This window comes from Macadamia integrifolia, chromosome 9, assembly GCF_013358625.1.
Source record: "Macadamia integrifolia cultivar HAES 741 chromosome 9, SCU_Mint_v3, whole genome shotgun sequence".
Lineage (NCBI taxonomy): Eukaryota > Viridiplantae > Streptophyta > Magnoliopsida > Proteales > Proteaceae > Macadamia > Macadamia integrifolia.
Window position 1 is genome coordinate 2692360 of NC_056565.1, and position 21639 is coordinate 2713998.

The window sequence follows — 21639 nt, forward strand, 5'->3', positions numbered from 1 at the left end:
TGGCTATTTCCTTTTATTATTATTATTATTATAATTATTATTATTATTATTATTATTATTTGCTCTCTTCTTCATTTTTCGTGGCAACCATTTGTGTGGCATGCAGATTCCTCCCCATATTATTGTCATGGGAAACCCCATCTCTTATTATTATTGTACACATCATTTTCTAGGGCAACAATAATTGTGGCACACGGATTCCTCTATACATTGTTTTCATAGAAAACCCTATCTCTTATTATTATTACTATTACAATTATTGCACACAATTCATAAAGGACCACAGTTGGGGGTTTCTGAATTGTCATAAGAACATATTGGTCGGTTCCTACTCGCATATATCCCACCTTAAACTTTACGCTGTCCAATGTAATAAAATATTAGCCGTTGTCTTTCTTTGTAAGCAAGAGACCGTCACCTAGTTGTGTCGCCCCTGCATCAATGCAGGGCCAACGAGAACAAGTGCATGGGCATCAACATAAATGGAAATTTGATTTCATGGAGTAGGATGATAATTTCACATGCTTGTGTCTAGAACAGGGGCCCATGACTAGGCATCATTCTTTTTTTTTTTATATTATACAATCCAGAGATTTAGAATCTCCATTATGTAAGATAATTATCTTCCAATCTAAAAGAAAATATGGATGTGATGAATAAACAATTGGACCAATGGAGTTGGTAGCCTAGTGGTGAAAATGCCATCAACTCATCACCGCTCGAGTCAGTTGGTTGTGGCTTCGAGTCTTGGTATGCCCACTATCTTCCATTGGTCCTGCAGAAGCGTTGCTTGCCGTACGGGGGCTTGTCCTGGGGGCTATGATCACTACCATAGAGCACCCAACTGATGATCCAAAAGACACAAAAATGAATAAGATTCCAATAACTTTTAAGTAGAACTCCTTAAAAGGTACAAATTGTGAGAAGATCATCAAGAAAGGGAAACTTCAGGAAACCATTAGAGGTTCCTCTGAAACCAAGAATCACAAGCTTTGAACTTAAGAGCAATATTTAGACTGCTACTCTTCAAAGGAGGATTGTTCTTGCTATAAGACTAAATAGTTTTCATTCACTCCTCTGTGATCTTCAAGTATTCTGACTGAAGTACTAATGAAGCAATATCTGCACAGATAAGAAAATCGTAGGACATCTTAGTTTATATTGAACAATTTTTGTGAATAACAAATGGGAAAAATGACTCCATACAGGTGTGTGGTGCCTGCATCAAGACTCACGATGGGGTGAAATGACCACCCACCACAATGAAACGCACAAATGCTTCCCATATTGATGCAGGAGCCACGTTCCTCAACAGAAAACTCTCCTCCCGTGACAGATTTATCATACGAGAGAGTAATAAAAACAACCTTTCATGTAAGGACTAAGGAGCCCCTCAACAAATACCATGAAGAACAGAAGGACAAGAAAGACAAAAGCAACACTAACATTCACAATGAGAAATGACCTATCAAAAGCTCATACTTCCTGGCACTTAAAAATCTTTATGAGGTCCGGTAGACACAATAAACAACTCTGCCCACTGCCAATTAGGCCTTGCACAATTTCACCATATCATAGAAGGGTTTTTTTTTTCATAATTGATGAAACTAGATATAAATGATATTCTCTCTATGGAGAGATCTACACGTGGCCCACAAGCATTTGGGATCTCCCACTCCAAGCCAATGTATGCATGGGAGTGCCACAAGATTCATTTACAGGGGAAGCCACATAGTCAAGGAGAATTAGGAGTGTCAGAGAGCTTGAAGGAGGAGATACTATGAGAGGGAGTGAACAACTGGAAGGTTGTACAACATTTTCCCCATCCATATCTAACCAAACAAAACAAAAAAAGTCTAATGATTTGTCTCTTACCTTTTATAACTACTAGAGGCAGCAAGGCAATGGACTCTGATACTTATGGGACTACAATGATCGGATTATTGTACTAAAAGAACTTGAGCAAAATAATTTAGGGTCAGTGGTAGCAGTGCTTAAGCGCTCAGAAATTAACAGCACTCCAATCAATTTGAACTGTTGATCTATTTTACAAAAATCCTAACCTCCATTAATTTTACCCTCTTCCTCCTCCTCCATTGCTTCCCTAGCCGTCTCGATCAGTGAGACTCTTCTGTAATCCTTCTTCTCCCCATCCAATCTGTACCTCAAGGCCTCGTCTCCCGATATCAGTTCCAAGAGCACAACCCCAAAAGCAAACACGTCGGATTATTGAGTTCCGATCCCGGTCGCCTGAAATTCAGGCGACATGTAACCTCTGGTACCTTCGAATCTCACGCTCCGACTTTGCTCTCTTCAATTTCGACAAAAACGACGACGAGGATTTCGGGATCTCTCCGCAGAGTTCTCATGCCGAAATGAACCTCGCATGAATCGTGTGTTGATCTGTGATGATCACGCCGGTACTCTTGATATGGTTGTGGACGAAATTCTGATTCAACTCAAATGAATTGTGGATGTAATCGAGCCCTTTGGCGATATCGATGGCCACCTACATTAGCGACATCCAGTTGGAGAGGATAGCTGTTTGCGGAGCCTGGAATGTTCTATGGAGTGTCGCAACATGCGCTGGAAGACGATGACGTCCTTGTCGTGGAGGGAGCAACGCCAGGTAGCCGATGGAGTGGAGTAGCGTTTGGCCAGGAGGTTGTTAGTTGCGACGCATATTTCGGAAAAATCATAGATGTTGGGGTCATCAGGCAAGGATCATCCAAGGCGAAGATGTTTACCTTTCGGTGAAAGTAATAAATCTCTCTCAAATTCATTAAAACCAAATTTACAGTTGAGATTCATTGTAGCGTCCAAAAGGCAGCGCTGCGACCTTTTAGCCAATAATTTATTCCCATCACATTCATTGCAAATAATGCGTTCAATTCAAATTCATGTCGATGTAAAAATAGTTCCAAGACTCAATTGCCAAACAATAGAGATCAACTGATAAAAAAATTCAGCCAAACAAATTGTCAGCACTCCTGTGATAAATAAAATGTAATCACCAATAATATACAAAAAATAAAAAATATATCCCAAGTAAGTAGACATATTTCTCCCTCCACTCCACAAAGAATTGCCTAAAAAAAACATTTTTTAAGGAATAGTAGATTGTTGCTGTAGAATTCGGCTTAGCTCAGACCTGCGCACAACAGCAAGAGAGTGTCCACCAAGGGGAGCTCCGGTGTATGAGGCATGAGGCTCCGATGCCTAAGTTTTGAGTTCAATCTTAAAAGATTAGTGCGGAGAGAGAGAGAGAGAGAGAGAGAGAGAGAGAGAGAGAGAGAGAGAGAGAGAGAGAGAGAGAGAGAGACCCATTTTTCCTTTTATAGGGTAAATTTAATAAAGTCTTAATCCCCATAAGGGATGAAATACCTTATTTGCCCTTATAGTTAGGTTCCTTAAGTTATGAAGAGCCCCTTGGTATGTGGTTGGATGCCATGTGGCCTACACTCAATGGTGAAGTGATATTATAGTATATTAAATGCCCCCCACTCTCTTAAATTCATAGAATAAGAAGTTAAGGGAGTTGAGTTGCTTTTTCTCTTTCGGGATGCTTGAGCATGCTTGATGCCCCCATTGGTTGGGGTTCATGCTCGACATGTTCATATTGTGTTGGGATGTAAAAATTCATGCTCGATACGCCCACATTGTGTTGGGGTGTAGAAATTCATACTCGGCATGTCCTCATTGTGTTGGGGTATAGAAATTGATGCTCGGCACGTCCCTATTGTGTTATGGTGTAGAAATTCATGCTCGGCGCATCCCCATTGTGTTGGGATGTAGAAATTCGTGCTCGACGCATCTCCATGTTGCTTTTCGTCAGTTTAACACAACTCCTCTTTGGGTTCAATAGTGACTTGTATGTTGAGTTGCCTGCCGAATGAGCGTGGAGGGGTCAAATATGGATGTCGAAGGTGAACATCTATGATGTGGAAATGGGTGTCGAAGACCAAAGCCTGTGCTCAATACAAATTTTGAAGACCTTGCACTACTTGTGTATCAAATACCCCCCACTCCCTTAGGCTCTGTAAGAGGTTAAGGGAGTAGATTCCTGCCAATGGGAATGGTCATCCAGGGTATAGCTAATGTAAATTGTCAAACTAAGCATCGACCTCCACCCCCCGGGGGGGGGGGGAACCTTCTGCTTTAGGCTTATGAGTCTTGGTGGCTAATATTATTAGAACAAGAGCAACCGATTATATATAATTTTTCATGCTTAAAAATTACACGAGTTAGGTAGGAGACCTATTTGTTGAGTTTTTTAGCTGAGATGGACATCGACAGCTCAAAGTGTTGTTCTGATGCAACGCACTCGGTTGCGAAGAGCTTGGTCGGTTGTAAGAAACTTGCTTGGCTGTGAAGACCTTGGTCTTGTGTGTTTGTCTATGAGAAGCTTGCTCGATTGTTGCTTGGTCTTCGAAGTATTTGATTTTATTGCCAAGAATTGGGGAGCTAATGAGCATGGCCTTTTTTGCGACCTTGGTTATTATGGCTTATGTTTCATAAGGTCATGTTCGATGGTCGATTGGAGTGCTCGACGCTTTTTTTCTCGGGCCCCGATGGATGAGGCTTCCGTTGCCTAAATTAATCTTAGGTTCAATCTTGAAAGAGTAATGGGGAAAGAGAGGGTGAAAGAATGATCTTTTTTCCCTTTTATAGAGTAGATGTAATGAAACCTTAATCCCTATAAGAAGTGAAAAACCTTATTTGCCCTTGTTAGATTCCTTAAGTTGTGAAAAACCCCTTGGTCAGTAGTTGGATGTCACGTGGCCTACATTTATTAGTGAAGTGATATTATGACTGTGGGTTGCTGTGCTAGTGTTCCCAATGATTAGTCGAGGTGCGCGTAAACTGGCTCGGACAATTTGGTTAACAAAAAAAAAAAAAATGATATTATGATGTCACCTATGAAATAAAATCTCCCTTGTTTATAGCTATGTCTATTAAGAAGTAGATTCTACTTCATTGGTAACTACCCATGTGGAGAAGACCCGTGTGTAGAGAATCTGGATTAAAATTGAAGGGATTAATGCACAACAGGCCTAAATCTAAATCGTGTTAGGGTATCACATAACAATAAAGGGTAATTTGACCATTCATAAATAGGGGGCAGAGAAGTGCTGCACTTTCCATTCCTTCACAGTTCACACAATCAAAGTGCATTCTTTTCCCCACCATTTATACAAGCCTTCCTGGAGCGTTAAGAGGCACAAGTTTCATAAACCGTACGTATTTTAGAAACTCCACCAAATATTTGCTTGTGCTTGTGAACCTGTCACTTCCAGAAGCAAATACATGATACAATTCAACTCTAATGGCCCTGCATATCAAGCATTTCATCCAGACCTTTCAACCTCTCCAAGCCTTCACTAATCAAAAAACGTATCCTTAGCTTGTCGCCACAGTGCCTGTTATTCTCCATTTCTTGTCGAATGGCCTGCCTCAAATCATCTGTCAATTACAGTTCAGAGTTCAGGTAGAGAACACCCTACACAATTATACCCTCCAAAATAAAGAATAAAAATGCTTCGGAGAAAACAGACAGCGTATGCTATAGGTGCTCATTTTTATTTAAAAAAAGAAAAAAATAATCCTCAAAGTTGGTGCCTATTCTACAGATAGCTGGACATCTTTAATGTTTACAAAAACTATTTAATTAGGACGATGATTCTAATTATAAAGCATTACCTCTGGAATGAATAGGAGCCCGTCGAGCAATTCTCAGTGCTTGTCTGTAGACGTTCAGCGCCCGTGCCCGGAGAAGGAAAGCCTGCAAGTCTAAGGAGAGAACCATAACTGACTCTCTTCCAAAATAATGAGTTTTCATGTCACCAGTACGTTCATAAAGCATAATGTGAGCCTCATTGCAAAACAGCTCTGATAACTAGTTCATTCAGAAAGAAGAATGTATTCAAATCACAAATATCAATCAATCCGAAAAACTGCAGTCATGTCACTAGGAAACTCAAGTAAACAAAAACCACACCTACGTCAATTAGAAACTGAATTAAACATGGGTTCAATGTGACTACTGTCCCATCATAGACGGATCTCTTACCAAAAAACGAGGAAACTCAGTAAGATGTCAGAAAACAACTTAAAGAATGAGCAGTACTTACATTAGGGCTACACAATGAATTTGAAAAGCTCACATCACACTATATTGCACAGAGATTAGGAGTTTTGATTCACCCTTCCCCTCATGTGCCACTTAATTTTTAAATTTGCAAATCAAATGATCCTAACAATTGATTTACTATGTCCAGATAAATTGTCAGTAAAGAGTATGTTAATAAATATCAAAGAGAAGTTCAAGTCTCAATGCTAAAATTGCATTTGTATTAGATACTGGAGAATGGGATGCTGTTGATGGCACCCATTGAGTGACAGATCCAGGACACAAGTCACAAAGGGGAGGCAGAATTGTTAAATCCCAAAAAATCTACCCTGGTATTCCTATTTACCAAATTAATAAATGATTCGTGAAAAAATAACTATGAATTAAGTAAGAAAGTTCATTCTTTATAAAAAGCACAAAATGGACAAACAGAACTCAAATAAATCGACCTTTGGTTTATTTTTAAAATAAACAAAGAAATAGATAGGAACAAATGTCCCTTCAGAATACTGAGACGGGTTTGAAGCAATAACAATATAACCTTCCTCATCTAATGAAATGAGAGGGTGCCAGATATGAGCAACCTCAGAGAAAGAACGACCAAAATTCAGCCATGCAGTATGAAGTATCACATCCATCATAAGTAGTTCAATTTCATCCAAATATGAGCATTACTCAATGTTGTAGACAGGAGAGGGAGTGGGGGAGAAATAGCAAATGAAAGATGGCACTAATGAAAAGAGTTACACAAAGATTACAGAGTTGATTACATCCTCTCTTAAGACCAAAAAGAGTATGTAAGGGGCACAAGGATATAATAAGGGACCAGAATCAGGGATCAAAATTTCAACCAAATACAACCTCCATAGAAAATTGCCCTGGCCATATTGATCTCAGGGAAGCACTGACACCAGCCACCCAAGAGAAACTAACCCAAAATCATAATATTTAGGATATAACTTTGATAGAAAATCAGCAGTCATGAGCAATCAGACAACTCGGGAACAACATTAGCACAGTTGTAGTTTTAAGCGGTGAACTAGTTGGCAAATCAAAACCAAGATTCTTTTCCTTGGTTGGAGAAGTATTAGATCTATTATGAGATGGAAAAGAATGAATACACCAAAAAATTACAGCCTTGAGGGATTTTTTTTCTTCAGGCAAAAGGTGTATCTTCTAAATATCTAATCAATCTTCACTTGAGACAAAGACTCACTTTAAGGAAAGATGGCCGAGCAACAGCCACAAAACTAATGCATAAAATATCATTCCAGATTTCCAGTAAATACGACAGCATAAGATGGAATTATTCTGTAAAAATTAGCTTAAGAAACAAGCGAATTGTTAAAATGAAGGCATAATATTGACTGCAGCAACATGCTCAAATTCGAGAATATGCTATGGCTATCTATCGAATAGTAAGTACCTCGATAGCATTTTTTTTCCCTTTTTCGGGAGGGGGTGGAATGTGTAACTGATAGATTGTTCTCTATAATCCAAAATCAGAACCAAGCATAAGGTCCATAAGATTAAGATCTGCGTATATACAGAGTTTACAAAGAACCCATACTATTAACTAACATACAACTGTGAGAGCAAATCAGCAGTCTTAAGCAATCAGACATGTCAGGAACAACATTAGCACAGTTTTAAGGCTGTGTTCGGTAACAATTCTGCTCTCAGAAAGTACTTTTGACCCATAACTTTATTTTTTATTCTGCTCACAAAGAGTAATTACAGGGAGTAGATTGGCGTTTGGAAACCGGAAGAAAAGTGCTTCTGGAACCAAAAAAAAAAAAACAGAATGGCTTTTGAGACACTTCAAAGGAATCACGTTTAACAGAATCAGCTCATCCCCAAGTCACTCTTTTTAGTAAAAAAAGTTCATGGAAAATCTGTGCTCTACAACTAACTACAACAACTACTCGTTTGAATTTATATTTTTAAGTTAAAAAAAAAAGTTTTTTTTGTAAGATTTCTATCACAACATCACAAGATGAGATCTTTAGCTGGCACCCAACTGCTAATTTGAAGAAAGATTGATTTTTCAACTTGATTTTTCATAACATTTCCATCACAATATCACAACAATTAGTGTCATATCTGGACACCTGCTCATTTGAAGAAAGCTTTGTTTTTCTGAGTCAAATTTTTGTAAGATTTCTACCTCAACACATGACAGGATCTTTATTCCCATATCTGGACCTGAACCTTCTCCCTGGCCACAACATTACCCCCAAGCTTAAGCCCAAACTCAGACCCCTATAAAAAGAACCCTGATTCTCAACCCTGAATCCTAATTCCGGTTCTTACTCTACCCTGCACCTGGCTGCTACCCCGAGTCTGGTTCTGATGCCATCCAAGAAATCACTCTGGTTTCAGAAATTACTGTCAACAGAAATGATAGTATTTTATTCTGAATTTGTCAAAGCCTTATACCTATTGTCATATTCTTTTCTGATACTACCAAATACGATTCTGCTCATAATCTATTCCGGGTAGGCAAGAAATCAATGAAATCATTTCCACAGAGTGTTACCAAATGCAGCCCAAGTGTTACAGGCCGGAAAATCAAAATAAGATTCTTTTTCTTGGTTGAAGAAGTATTAGCTTTGTTATCAGATTATAAAGAATAAATACACCAAAAAAAAAAAACACAGCCATTGGGGATTTATTCTCTCAATTTCGTTGAAAGGACAAAGTAAATCTCTTGATATTCCAATCAATATTCAGTTTCCACACAGACTCGCTTTAAAGTAAGATGCCGGGCAACAACCACCAAACAAATGCATCAAGATATTATTCCAGTTACTAAGACGGCATAAAACATGGAATTATTCTGTAAACATTAGCTTAAGAAACAAGCCAACCGTTTAAATTAAGGCATAACATTGACTGCAACAACATGCTCGAATTTGAGAATATGCTATATCCACACATCCAGTAGTAAGAACCTCAATAATTTTTTATTTTTTTCAAATTTCGGGATTGTTGCGTTTGGGTTGGAATATGGAAATGATACATTGTTCACTATAATCTAAAATCAGAACCAGGCATTAAAGGTTCATAAGATTAAAATCTACGTATATACAGAGTTTATAAAGAACCCAAATGAATTAGGTTTAGGGTTTTCAAATTGCAGGAGAAAAAATGGTCTGAGAAATATAAAAATGTTGAAGGAAGAAGAAAAGATAAATGAAGCGAACAAAGGCAGGTTATACCTTGGAGTAGAAAAGCAGAAGGTATCCGGTGGATAAGAGATCTGCAGGGTCTAGCAAGTGAAGTCCAGATGTTGAGCTCCTTTCTTCTTCTCCGCTTTCTTTTGGCGACGATTATAGATCAACCCGCATGAATAATGCCCATTAATTAGTCAGCCCTGGAATCGGGTGCTTAAAGCCGCAAACCCCACCAAGGATCTAAACAAGGGAACAGTCAAGGCCAATACTGTTTCAATATCGTTTTATATCGATCTGGATTAAACTGTATTGGACAGATTTATTTTTTTAAAGTATTTTTCATTACGATTTAACCTATGTGGATCTAAGGATATCAAATGGTGTGGTTTCGGTTATTCAGTCTGGTTTTTATTTGGTCTACATTTTGAGAAGTTGAAACCAAAATCGTACCGGATAGAAATAAGCTGATATTAGAATTGTTTCTTCTATTTTGATTTTATTGATTTTTATTATTTGATTTACAATCGGTTTACTGTTTACATGCAATTTATATCGTCGATTATGAAAAACAGTTTGTAAAGTTCACATTTAGAGATCAGATATGGAGTATGAAATAGGAAGTAGGGAGATGGGAAGAGGGGGAAACAATAGAAGATTTACCTCGATAGGACTAAAAGTTACGTTGAAGTAGAAGTAAAAATTTGAAGTTAGAGACTTACGATAAGAACATGATGGGATTTGTAATTCTTATAGATAGCATCAAAATACAAATAATCATATATAGAAATATTGATTAACGTATCACAAAACTTTTATTTTATTTTTTTTCTTATTTTTGATAGAGACACATCAGAACAAGAAAACCCATTAACACGGTAACATTATTGGTGGCCGTTAATCGTTTATTTTGTGGTGAATCAAACCAAACTAGGAAAATGACTTATAAAATCAAAATTGGACTGTTTTTATGTAGTGTTATATGGTTCGATCATAAATGGTTGGCTCCGATTCTAATAAACAGTTTAGGTTTCATTTTGACACCCTGGGATTAGAAAGGTCAAGATAACTAAGTGGTGTTTTGATACTAATACGGTTAGGAATTTTGTTCTAAAACTGTTCTATTCCATTTATTATTCTGTACCAAAATTAAATGTCAGCACCATCCCATTTATTAATGTTAGTACCATCTTGGTTAGGAATTTTGTCCAGTGCTGTTGAACAGGTGTTCTGAGATGGATAACTTCACATCCTCTGTTCGTTAGCATAAAACACATAAGCATTTGGTTTGGGTGAAGCATTTAGGCTGTGTTTGGTAACCAAGAGAAGAAAAGAAATAAAAAGAAAAAAAATCTAAAAATAAAAGAAAAAAAATATTTCTATCTAACTATTAATAGAAGAAAAGATTAGAAATTTATTTTTATTTATTTTGGTTTTTTATGTTTTCTTGTGTGCTTAGACAATAAACTTCATCACTCTTTAGTTGAATTAAAAAAAAAAAAAAAAAAAAAATTCTTTTTATTCATAACATATCAAATATAATGAGGATTTCTTAAACTAAGAAAATAGTATAATTTTGTCCCCTTCCTCTTGACTACACTTTTTAAGCTATAAATATCCCCCAAAGGCTCATTTTCAAGTTTCGTTCCTGATTCCCGCGGGTGTCTCTTCTCTTCAAAGGAGAGGAAGATGGAGAGAAGGGCTGGAAATTCTCTGCGTCCACTGATAATAAAAACAAACATTAGCGTCGACTGAAAACAAAAAACAAATATTTATGATTAAACAAAGGAAAATGAAAATTTGAAACTAATACGAAAAGAAGCAGCATTAGAGCAAAATCTAACAGTTTAATTCCTTAGTTTCATCCTCGATTGATCAGTCGCCATGGATATGCGATACCAGTTCTCCCCTGCTGAGGTCAAGAAAGTTCGTCGAGTTCAGTTTGGCATAATAAGTCCAGATGAAATTGTAATCTTTAACTACTACCCACTTCTAAAATTTCTGGTTTTGGTATAAGCTTCTTGCTTAGCTTCTGATTATGATCTTCATATTTCTTTTATTTTCTCCACAGAGGCAAATGTCAGTGGTGCAGGTAGAGCATGGTGAGACCACTGAGAAGGGGAAGCCGAAGCCTGGTGGGTTGAGTGACCCTCGACTTGGTACCATTGATCGGAAGTTGAAGTGTGAGACGTGTAATGCTACCATGTCGGAATGTCCTGGGCATTTTGGTCACCTTGAGCTTGCTAAACCAATGTTTCATATTGGATTCTTGAAGACTGTACTCAGTATCATGCGTTGTGTTTGCTTCAATTGTTCAAAAATACTCGTCGATGAGGTACTACTTCACGAGGTCTTCTTTCTATGTTTGTTGATTTTCTGTAGCTGCTGTTGGATTCTTCACTATATGCTCTGGACCTGTTTATTTAGTTTCATATATATTTCTCTTGAAGTTTGGATACTACAGGGTTTATATTCCGATATTCTTCTGCAAATTACCTTATAAGGAAGCATTGACATGATTGACTGAAATTTTAACTCTCAAACTATAAGATGCCCTTGTTCAAGCTTTGCATCAAAGTCCTTGTTGCTTTATTGAAGAAAGTCATGTTATCTGACCAGCAGTAGCTTAATCTTAATGGAAAAAAAGGCTCATTGGATAATATGGATAAACATATAGTGGTTTCCTTCATGTTTGAATCGTTTTTTTTTTTTTTTTTTGGGCAAGTCTTTTGATTTTGGAGCCAGGTATACATTTCTGTTAAGTTTCTTAGTCATCTTCTTAATTAGAGTTTGAGTTGTTACATGTCCCAGTTTTAATTGACTGGCACATGCAAGGAGAGATGTCCTTTTAAAATGTTTGACAGATTTTTCTGGTGCATGCCTTGCCAAATTGTGGATGTTTTGGTTAATTCATTTTCAGGATCAGTTATGCATGTATGCAGAAGGCTTATCTATCTATTATCACTGGCTGCATATGCAATCATTTTGTCCCCACTTCTTGTTAGGGCTGATCCTTGGTAGTGGTAAAAAAGAAGCGGAGTAGAAAGAATTTTCAGCCTCATTTTATCATGTTGTATTTATGCTGCATGCTCAGATGATTTGTTCAAAGTATGGCAATAACTTTCTTATGGAGTAATATGTGGGGGAAGGGGGGGGGGGTTGAAGCTTGTCTTATGATGCTAGCTCTGTTTTGTGAGGCTGCATTGATAAAATGATATATATATATATATATATATGTCTTCCATTCATACCTGAAATTGTGTGTTAGTTTGGGGAAGGGTGGTTGAATCGTGACAATATGGCAATAACTTTGTTATGGAGGAACATGCGGGGTATGGAGGAACATGCGGGGGGAGGGGGGTTGAAGCTTGTCTTATGATGTTAACTCTGTTTTGTGAGGCTGTATTGATAAAATGATAAATATGTCCTCGGTTTATACCTGAAATTGTTTTTTAGTTTGGGGAAGGGGTGGTAGAATTGCGACAATCTTGTATTTCATTCTGATTCAAAAGAAGAACTGCCAATGAGCTTCATTTTCATCTGACAGGAATAACTTCTAACTTCCCAATTATAGGAATGGCAAAGTGGTGCATTATGGAAATATGTCATTGATTGTTGGCAACTATTGCTCCTAGATATTATTTCCTTGTTATGTGGTGAGTGCATCATCCTCTTGGGCCATCAGGAAGGAGGAGTGTATATTGTGGTAGGTTCATACAACCAAAGCACAAAAATCGTGTGATAAGAACATTTTGAGGTAGGAAGCACAATACCTCTAGGAATTTTTTTTTTGGGGGAAACTGACTGCAGTGCTGACACCGTCTAAGCCGGAAGGCATGAAGAAGAGAAAGAAAGATATTATTGTAGAGTGCCATATCATGGAACAATTAATTATGGTTTCTTGGACAATCTGAAGGATCAGATGCTAAGACAATTTTATTTGGTTGGACCCATAAAAACTGGGTGTGGCCTATCAGGAAGGAGAGGGAAAGAAAATTGGTACTAGTACCTCCTTGCTTATGCTGCATGTTCAACCCTCTATTTCTGTTCTGACTTGGGTGATCCATTCCTGGGGTGAGGGTTTGGTGCTTTTCAATGGAGCTTCTGTTTGTATGTACTCTGAATTTGTTCATCTTTATTGCATTTGTTGCACCTTTAGCAGAGCAGGTGATATGTTATGTCAGTTGTGATGTACAGCACAATATTTTCCACATGGTAGCTTCTAATAACATGGATGCTTATTTGTCTTCATTGCTCCTTCTCACTTCTGTTATAAGTATGTGTTTGGATTTCTAGTTGTGGTGTTCATTCAGTTATAAAATTAATATAATTGTTGCTTGCAACTTCCCTATTTCGTAATGGCTGTTCCAGGATGATCATAAGTTTAAACAAGCTCTCAGAATTAAAAATCCAAAACATAGAATGAAGAAGATTTTGGATGCCTGTAAGAACAAAGCTAAATGTGATGGTGGTGAGGATATAAATGTTGAGGGTCAAAATTCTGAACAACCAGTGAAGAAGAGTCAGGGTGGCTGTGGTGCCCAACAGCCAAAGCTCACTGTTGAAGGTATGAAAATGGTTGCTGAATACAAGACTCAAAGGAAGAAAAACGATGAGCAGGATCAGCTTCCTGAACCTGTTGAAAGAAAACAACAGCTTTCTGCAGAAAGGGTAACTCATTCTGAAAATTCTTTTTTTTATTCTTCCTCATTTCACAATCCATTTTTCTACTTCTTTCTGCTGACTTTCAGTCATGTCAACATTCTGCTGCATATGTTCCAGGTTCTAGGTGTTCTGAAAAGGATAAGGGATGAAGACTCTGTAAAATTAGGTCTTGATCCTGAATATGCTCGCCCAGATTGGATGATTCTACAAGTCCTTCCAATTCCTCCTCCTCCTGTGAGACCTTCTGTGATGATGGATACTTCTTCCAGGAGTGAGGCAAGCTCCCCTTCTTACATTTTATGTAAAAGTCTCATCTTTAATTGAAGAGGTTAGCTCTAGGATTGATATTTCTCTTGAGTGTTCAATAGGATTTTATTTTTATGTGATTAATTTACATGCTCATTAAATGGTATTTGGTTCTTAGAAAATATTCGAGATGAAAGATGTCAGTTTATTTCTTTTTGATTTGTTAGGATTCTGCGCAATCACTTTGCTCTAATCTGGCCATCATCAATGTATTCTTTGGCTAGTAATATCTTAAAATTTTTCCCCTTTTTTTCTTTCCTTGAATCAGGATGATTTGACCCATCAGTTGGCAATGATAATTAGACACAATGAGAATCTGAGGAGACAGGAAAAAAATGGGGCTCCTGCACACATCATCTCAGAATTTGCACAGTTACTGCAATTTCACATAGCAACATATTTTGATAATGAGCTTCCGGGTCAGCCGAGGGTATGTGTTCTTGTATATGTACTTCCAGTTTTATGTTTACATTTTATTAGGATCATCATTTGAGTATCTTGGTTATTGTTCAGGCTACACAGCGGTCTGGTCGGCCTATAAAATCGATATGTAGCAGACTTAAGGCTAAGGAAGGTAGGATTAGAGGTAACTTGATGGGGAAACGTGTAGATTTTTCAGCAAGGACCGTCATCACACCTGATCCAACCATTAACATTGATGAGCTGGGAGTGCCATGGAGCATTGCATTGAACTTAACGTATCCAGAAACTGTGACTCCATATAACATTGAAAGGTATGAGGTTCAATATGGATATTATTCAGTTTTTCTATGTACTTATCTGCATATATTGTCTGTTATCAAGTAATTCCTACAACCTTGCCAGGTTGAAGGAACTTGTTGAATTTGGGCCTCATCCTCCACCTGGAAAAACCGGTGCCAAGTATATCATTAGAGAAGATGGACAGAGGCTAGATCTACGGTACTTGAAGAAAAGTAGTGATCACCACCTAGAGCTTGGTTACAAGGCAAGTTGTTGTTTGTTTAGAATTTCCTGATCTCTTCTTGGTTCTTTAATGTTCTCTGAACTTTAAAACATCTTGGTTGCAGGTTGAGCGACACCTACAGGATGGAGATTATGTTCTCTTTAATCGACAACCTAGTCTCCATAAAATGTCTATAATGGGACACAGAATCAAGATTATGCCATACTCAACTTTTCGCTTGAATTTGTCAGTGACTACCCCGTATAATGCCGATTTTGATGGAGATGAAATGAACATGCATGTTCCTCAGTCATTTGAAACCAGGGCAGAAGTCTTGGAGCTCATGATGGTACCTAAATGCATTGTGTCACCTCAAGCAAATAGGCCTGTTATGGGAATTGTCCAGGATACATTGTTAGGATGCCGTAAGATAACCAAAAGAGACATATTCATTGAGAAGGTGATGGAAACTGGAAGTTAAACTTTTGCTTCTGTTGCTGTATTATATTTCTTCACCCTTCTGAGTCTGATATGTTATTGGATTTCCACAGGATGTTTTTATGAACATTTTGATGTGGTGGGAGGATTTTGATGGGAAGATACCTGCTCCAGCAATTTTGAAGCCTAAACCTCTTTGGACCGGAAAGCAAGTGTTTAATCTTATCATTCCAAAGCAGATAAATCTCTTGAGGAACTCAGCTTGGCACTCGGAGTCTGAAACAGGGTTTATAACTCCAGCTGATACTCAAGTTCGAATAGAGAAAGGGGAGCTTCTGTCAGGAATTCTTTGTAAAAAGACACTTGGAACATCTACTGGAAGTCTTATTCATGTCATCTGGTATGTGGTAAACATTATTATTATTAGAAGACCCAGAAAGCAGGGAAATGATTGATACTCTTAACCTTTTTTTTTTTTTTTATTTCTACAGGGAAGAGGTTGGTCCAGATGCAGCTCGCAAATTTTTGGGACATACTCAATGGCTTGTTAACTATTGGCTTTTGCAGAATGCTTTTAGTATTGGAATAGGGGACACAATTGCTGATGCGGCAACTATGGAAAAAATCAATGAAACGATTTCAAAAGCAAAGAGTGAAGTGAAAGAACTTATCAAGGCTTCCCAGGAAAGTCAGCTGGAGGCTGAACCTGGTCGAACAATGATGGAATCATTTGAAAACAAAGTGAACCAGGTGTCTTAAGTGGAATATTTTTGTTTGTCCCCTTCCCCTCTCTCACAGTGGCTCTACTTTGCATTTTCTCTGATCAAGTCTGTTGTGTCCAGGTGTTGAATAAAGCTCGTGATGATGCTGGGAGCAGTGCCCAGAAGAGCTTGTCAGAGAGTAACAATCTCAAGGCAATGGTTACGGCAGGATCAAAAGGAAGTTTCATCAATATTTCACAAATGACTGCTTGCGTCGGACAGCAGAATGTTGAAGGTAAGAGGATTCCATTTGGGTTCATAGGCCGAACATTACCCCATTTCACCAAGGATGACAATGGGCCTGAAAGTCGTGGCTTTGTGGAAAACTCGTATCTGCGTGGGCTGACTCCACAGGAGTTCTTTTTCCATGCTATGGGTGGTAGGGAAGGTTTGATTGATACTGCAGTCAAGACTTCCGAAACTGGGTACATCCAGAGGCGACTTGTGAAGGCTATGGAGGATATAATGGTCAAATATGATGGGACTGTCAGGAACTCATTGGGGGATGTAATTCAGTTCCTTTATGGAGAGGATGGTATGGATGCTGTTTGGATTGAATCACAGAAGTTGGACTCCTTAAAAATGAAGAAATCGGAGTTTAATGCGGTTTTCAGATATGAGATTGATGATGAAAACTGGAACCCCAATTATATGTTACCAGAACATGTTGAAGATTTGAAAACCATTAGGGAGTTCCGCAATGTATTTGATGCGGAAGTTCAGAAACTGGAAGCAGATAGATACCAGCTTGGCACAGAGATTGCCACCACAGGTGAAAACTCCTGGCCTATGCCTGTGAACCTCAAGAGGTTAATTTGGAATGCACAGAAGACTTTTAAGCTTGACTTGCGAAGGCCATCTGATATGCATCCAATGGAGATTGTGGAGGCCGTTGATAAACTTCAGGAGAGGCTGAAGGTTGTCCCAGGTGATGATTTTCTGAGTACGGAAGCCCAGAAAAATGCCACTCTCCTTTTTAACATATTGCTTCGCAGTACATTTGCCAGCAAAAGGGTATTGAAAGAATACGGGCTTACACGTGAAGCATTTGATTGGGTTATTGGTGAGATAGAATCTCGTTTTTTACAGTCACTAGTTGCCCCTGGCGAAATGATTGGGTGCGTTGCTGCTCAATCCATTGGTGAGCCTGCTACTCAGATGACTTTGAACACCTTCCACTATGCTGGAGTCAGTGCTAAGAATGTCACTCTTGGTGTTCCCAGGCTGAGAGAAATTATTAATGTTGCTAAGAAAATCAAAACCCCTTCACTGTCTGTTTACCTGAAGCCTGAAGTGAATAAGACTAAAGAGAAGGCCAAGAATGTCCAGTGTGCTCTGGAATACACTACTTTACGGAGTGTAACCCAAGCTACTGAAGTTTGGTATGATCCCGACCCAATGAGCACCATAATTGAAGAGGATGTTGAATTTGTCAAATCATACTATGAAATGCCAGATGAAGAGATCTCTCCAGAGAAAATTTCACCATGGCTTCTTCGTATAGAGTTAAATCGTGAGATGATGGTGGATAAAAAGTTGAGTATGGCTGACATAGCAGAGAAGATAAACCTTGAATTTGATGATGATTTAACCTGTATATTTAATGACGACAATGCTGAGAAGCTGATTCTCCGCATCCGCATCATGAATGATGAGGCTTCAAAGGGTGAATCACAGGATGAATCCGCCGAGGATGATGTTTTCCTTAAAAGGATTGAGAGTAACATGCTGACTGAAATGGCCCTTCGAGGAATCCCAGATATAAATAAAGTTTTCATCAAGTCAGGAAAGGTTAATCAATTTGATGAGAATGAAGGGTTTAAGCCAGAAGTTGAGTGGATGCTGGATACTGAAGGTGTCAATCTTTTAGCTGTTATGTGTCATGAGGATGTTGATGCTACAAGGACAACAAGTAATCACTTAATTGAAGTGATTGAAGTTCTGGGAATCGAGGCTGTTCGTAGAGCTCTGCTAGATGAGTTGCGAGTTGTCATCTCTTTTGATGGATCTTATGTTAATTATAGGCACCTGGCCATCCTCTGTGATACCATGACTTATCGGGGTCACTTGATGGCCATCACTCGTCATGGTATTAATCGGAATGATACTGGACCAATGATGAGATGCTCATTCGAGGAAACAGTAGACATTCTTCTTGATGCTGCTGTTTATGCTGAAACAGATTTTCTCAGGGGTGTTACTGAAAATATTATGCTGGGTCAGCTTGCTCCAATTGGCACTGGTGGTTGTGCCTTGTATCTGAATGACCATATGCTGCAGCAAGCCATTGAACTCCAGCTCCCGAGTTATATGGAAGGTCTTGGTATGACACCTTCCCGTTCACCAATTACAGGAACTCCATATAATGAGGGCATGGTGTCACCAAGTTATTTGTTGAGCCCAACTATCCGTTCTTCGCCAATAACAGATGCTCAGTTTTCTCCTTATGTTGGTGGAATGGCCTTCTCACCTACTTCGTCCCCATGCTACAGTCTATCTTCTCCTGGATACAGCCCCACCTCTCCTGGTTATAGCCCCACCTCTCCTGGGTACAGCCCCACTTCACCAGGTTATAGCCCTACTTCCCCAACATACTGTCCTAGCTCTCCTGGTTACAGTCCAACAAGTCCTGCATATTCTCCCACAAGTCCATCTTACTCCCCTACCTCACCCAGCTATAGTCCTACATCCCCCAGTTACAGTCCTACATCTCCAAGTTATAGTCCCACTTCCCCCAGTTACAGTCCTCCTTCTCCTAGTTACAGCCCTACTTCCCCAGCTTATAGCCCCACATCTCCTGCATACAGCCCAACCTCACCATCTTATAGCCCAACCTCACCATCGTACAGCCCAACCTCACCTTCATATAGCCCGACCTCTCCATCATACAGCCCTACATCTCCTGCATATAGTCCAACATCTCCAGGTTATAGCCCAACCTCACCAAGTTACAGTCCAACATCTCGGAGCTACAGCCCCACATCTCCAAGTTACAATCCCCCGTCAGCAAAATACAGTCCGTCTTTGGCGTACTCTCCAAGTAGTCCAAGGCTGTCACCCTCTAGTCCATATAGTCGGTCTTCTCCAAATTACAGGTAAGTTGCAATGTGCTTCCTGTTGAAATGACAAATTAGCTGAATATTCTTTCCAATGCATTTGTAGTTGAACATAGCTTTTCTTTCCCTCCCTTTGATTTTAAACTTGTTTTGATAACTATATATGATATGGTGTTGTGAGTTAGGCCACTTATTTTTTACTATTTCTTAAGAGTGGCTGCTATAAGTTTTCTCAACTTCTGTTTCACTTTTTTGCAGTCCAACTTCTCCTTCTTATTCCCCACCAAGTCCCTCATACAGTCCCAGCAGGTAAGCTTTATTTTTCTTACTGTTTCAAGTCTATCTTATATTTCATATTTCATTGATATGCTATATGTTTCCTTTTTATTGCTGGTATTCATAATATTCTATTTGTTTATTTCATACTCTGTACAAGTTCTATAAAAACCCAAGCACGTCTGCATTGTTGCATGCACGCTATGAAAAATTAAGGAGGGAAGGGAAAGGAAGCATTAAAAATATAGATTAACTAAGTGAGCCTATGTCAATCCATATAATTATGTCCACGATCAGTACTTCTACCATTTATATTTTTTTTTACCTTTTGCAGTCCTGATAATTCTGGTGTGAGTCCAGACTACAGCCCAAGTTCTCCTCAGTACAGGTTGGTGCCTAATTTTATTTAAAGAAATTTGAACACAATATTCTGTAAGTCATTGAAAAAAGGAGAGCATGGATTTTATTCTTACACCCTTTTAACTCTTGTTGATCACCACAGTCCTAGTGCTGGGTACTCACCGACTGCACCAGGCTATTCACCTTCGTCAACTAGTCAGTACACCCCACAATTCAGCAACAAAGATGAAGGGAGCACTCCCTGAGGCACATATTTTCTACAGTAGATAAAATAACTCATTTGTATATTGACAAATCTGCTGGCTTTCAAAACTAAGAGAACTTCTAATCAGAGGATATCGGATCATTGTATTACAAATGCTTTGATTTTTTTTGCTTTTGAAGCCAGGAAGTGAGCTATCCCTTACAAACATTGGAAGGATGGTTGATTGAGAGGAAGCTAGTGGTGTATCTTATATCATTGTATCATGTGAATATACAAAAGAAGTCCATTATGAACAGTCCAAGCCGTCTCTGCCATTGGGAAGTGGCTCTTTCCTAATGTATCTCATATTTGTTGGTGTACGATGTCTTGTATTCCACCGCAGTTTAATCCAGGGAGTATTGGTGCCACACCCTGACAGGCAGGACGACGGTCCTGCTAGTCGGTTAGAGGGCCGTGGGGGTTGCAAGGGGGCAGGAGGCCCCCTACATAGCAGGGGGCACAACCCCCCACTCAAATTTTTATTTGAGGGCAATTGTGTAATTTCAGATTAAGATTTTTCGCTATATATTTGTAGTGAGGGTTTCTTTCTTTGTAATGCAAGCAATATTGAGAGGTGTGAGGACGAGCGCTGTAACCCTATTCTCCATTGATAGTGAAGCAGGATCTCATCTCACCAGAGTCGTAGGCAACCTTGTTGAACCTCATAAAATCCATGTGTATTGTTTGTTCTGTTTTTCCATTATCTTCTGCATCATTTTAGGGTTGCATTTCTATAAATTGGTAATAGAGCTCTAGGTTTCCGTTTTCTAGGGTTTACTATCACGATGGCAGGGAAGGGATCGAATGTCAAGTATGATATCGAGCGGTTCAATGGGAAGAATAATTTCACTCTCTGGCATTAAATGATGAAGGATCTTCTGATACAATAGGTTTTGACGAAAACGTTATTGGGAAAGTCAAAGAAACCTGTAAAAATTACTGACGAAGATTGGGAGGAGATGGAGGAAAAAGCGGTAAGTGCTATTCGATTGAATCTTTCTGATGATGCCCTACAATATGTTGTGGGTATTGAATTTGCACCGCAGTTTGGGCGAAACTTGAAAGTATCTACATGACGAAGTCCTTAATAATCAAGTTATTCATAAAAAAACAATTGTATTCTCTATAGATAGAGGAAGATACAGATCTATTAGAGCATCTTAATATGTTCAATCAGATCGTAAGTAAACTTGTAAACCTGGAGGTTAAGATCGAGGATGAAGACAAGGTGTTACTGTTGCTGCCATTGCTCCTAGAATTATATGATCACCTGGTAACGACTCTCATGTACAGGAAGGAGACCCT

The 21639-nt window shown here is 38.8% G+C and overlaps 2 protein-coding genes and 1 long non-coding RNA gene across 5 annotated transcripts; 1 reads left to right on the forward strand and 2 right to left on the reverse strand.

The window, feature by feature from the left end:
• Window positions 1-868: 868 nt before the first annotated feature.
• LOC122088739 lies at window positions 869-3223 on the reverse strand. The gene is made up of 2 exons (XR_006143129.1): window positions 2064-3223; window positions 869-1122 (listed from the first exon to the last, which is right to left on the reverse strand). It is a non-coding gene; the product is annotated as an uncharacterized LOC122088739 (long non-coding RNA).
• A 1860-nt stretch (window positions 3224-5083) lies between these two features.
• LOC122088419 lies at window positions 5084-9630 on the reverse strand. Of its 3 annotated transcripts, none has more exons than XM_042657687.1 (3): window positions 9352-9630; window positions 5701-5816; window positions 5084-5463 (listed from the first exon to the last, which is right to left on the reverse strand). In XM_042657687.1, the coding sequence occupies exons 2-3, from the start codon at window positions 5804-5806 to the stop codon at window positions 5324-5326; spliced, it is 246 nt and encodes an 81-aa protein (XP_042513621.1). In that variant the 5' UTR covers window positions 5807-5816; window positions 9352-9630; the 3' UTR covers window positions 5084-5323. The 3 variants fall into 3 exon arrangements, with proteins under 3 accessions (XP_042513621.1, XP_042513622.1, XP_042513623.1); XM_042657688.1 differs by having other exon boundaries at window positions 5701-5808; window positions 9352-9629; XM_042657689.1 differs by lacking the exon at window positions 9352-9630 and adding an exon at window positions 6992-7524 and having other exon boundaries at window positions 5701-5782.
• Window positions 9631-10966: 1336 nt separating this feature from the next.
• On the forward strand, window positions 10967-20590 carry LOC122088571 (DNA-directed RNA polymerase II subunit RPB1-like). The gene is made up of 14 exons (XM_042657882.1): window positions 10967-11271; window positions 11375-11638; window positions 13675-13974; window positions 14086-14244; window positions 14543-14704; window positions 14788-15008; window positions 15100-15241; window positions 15324-15659; window positions 15751-16037; window positions 16129-16387; window positions 16480-19493; window positions 19713-19763; window positions 20065-20118; window positions 20233-20590. The coding sequence occupies exons 1-14, from the start codon at window positions 11188-11190 to the stop codon at window positions 20333-20335; spliced, it is 5436 nt and encodes a 1811-aa protein (XP_042513816.1). The 5' UTR covers window positions 10967-11187; the 3' UTR covers window positions 20336-20590.
• Window positions 20591-21639: the final 1049 nt, after the last annotated feature.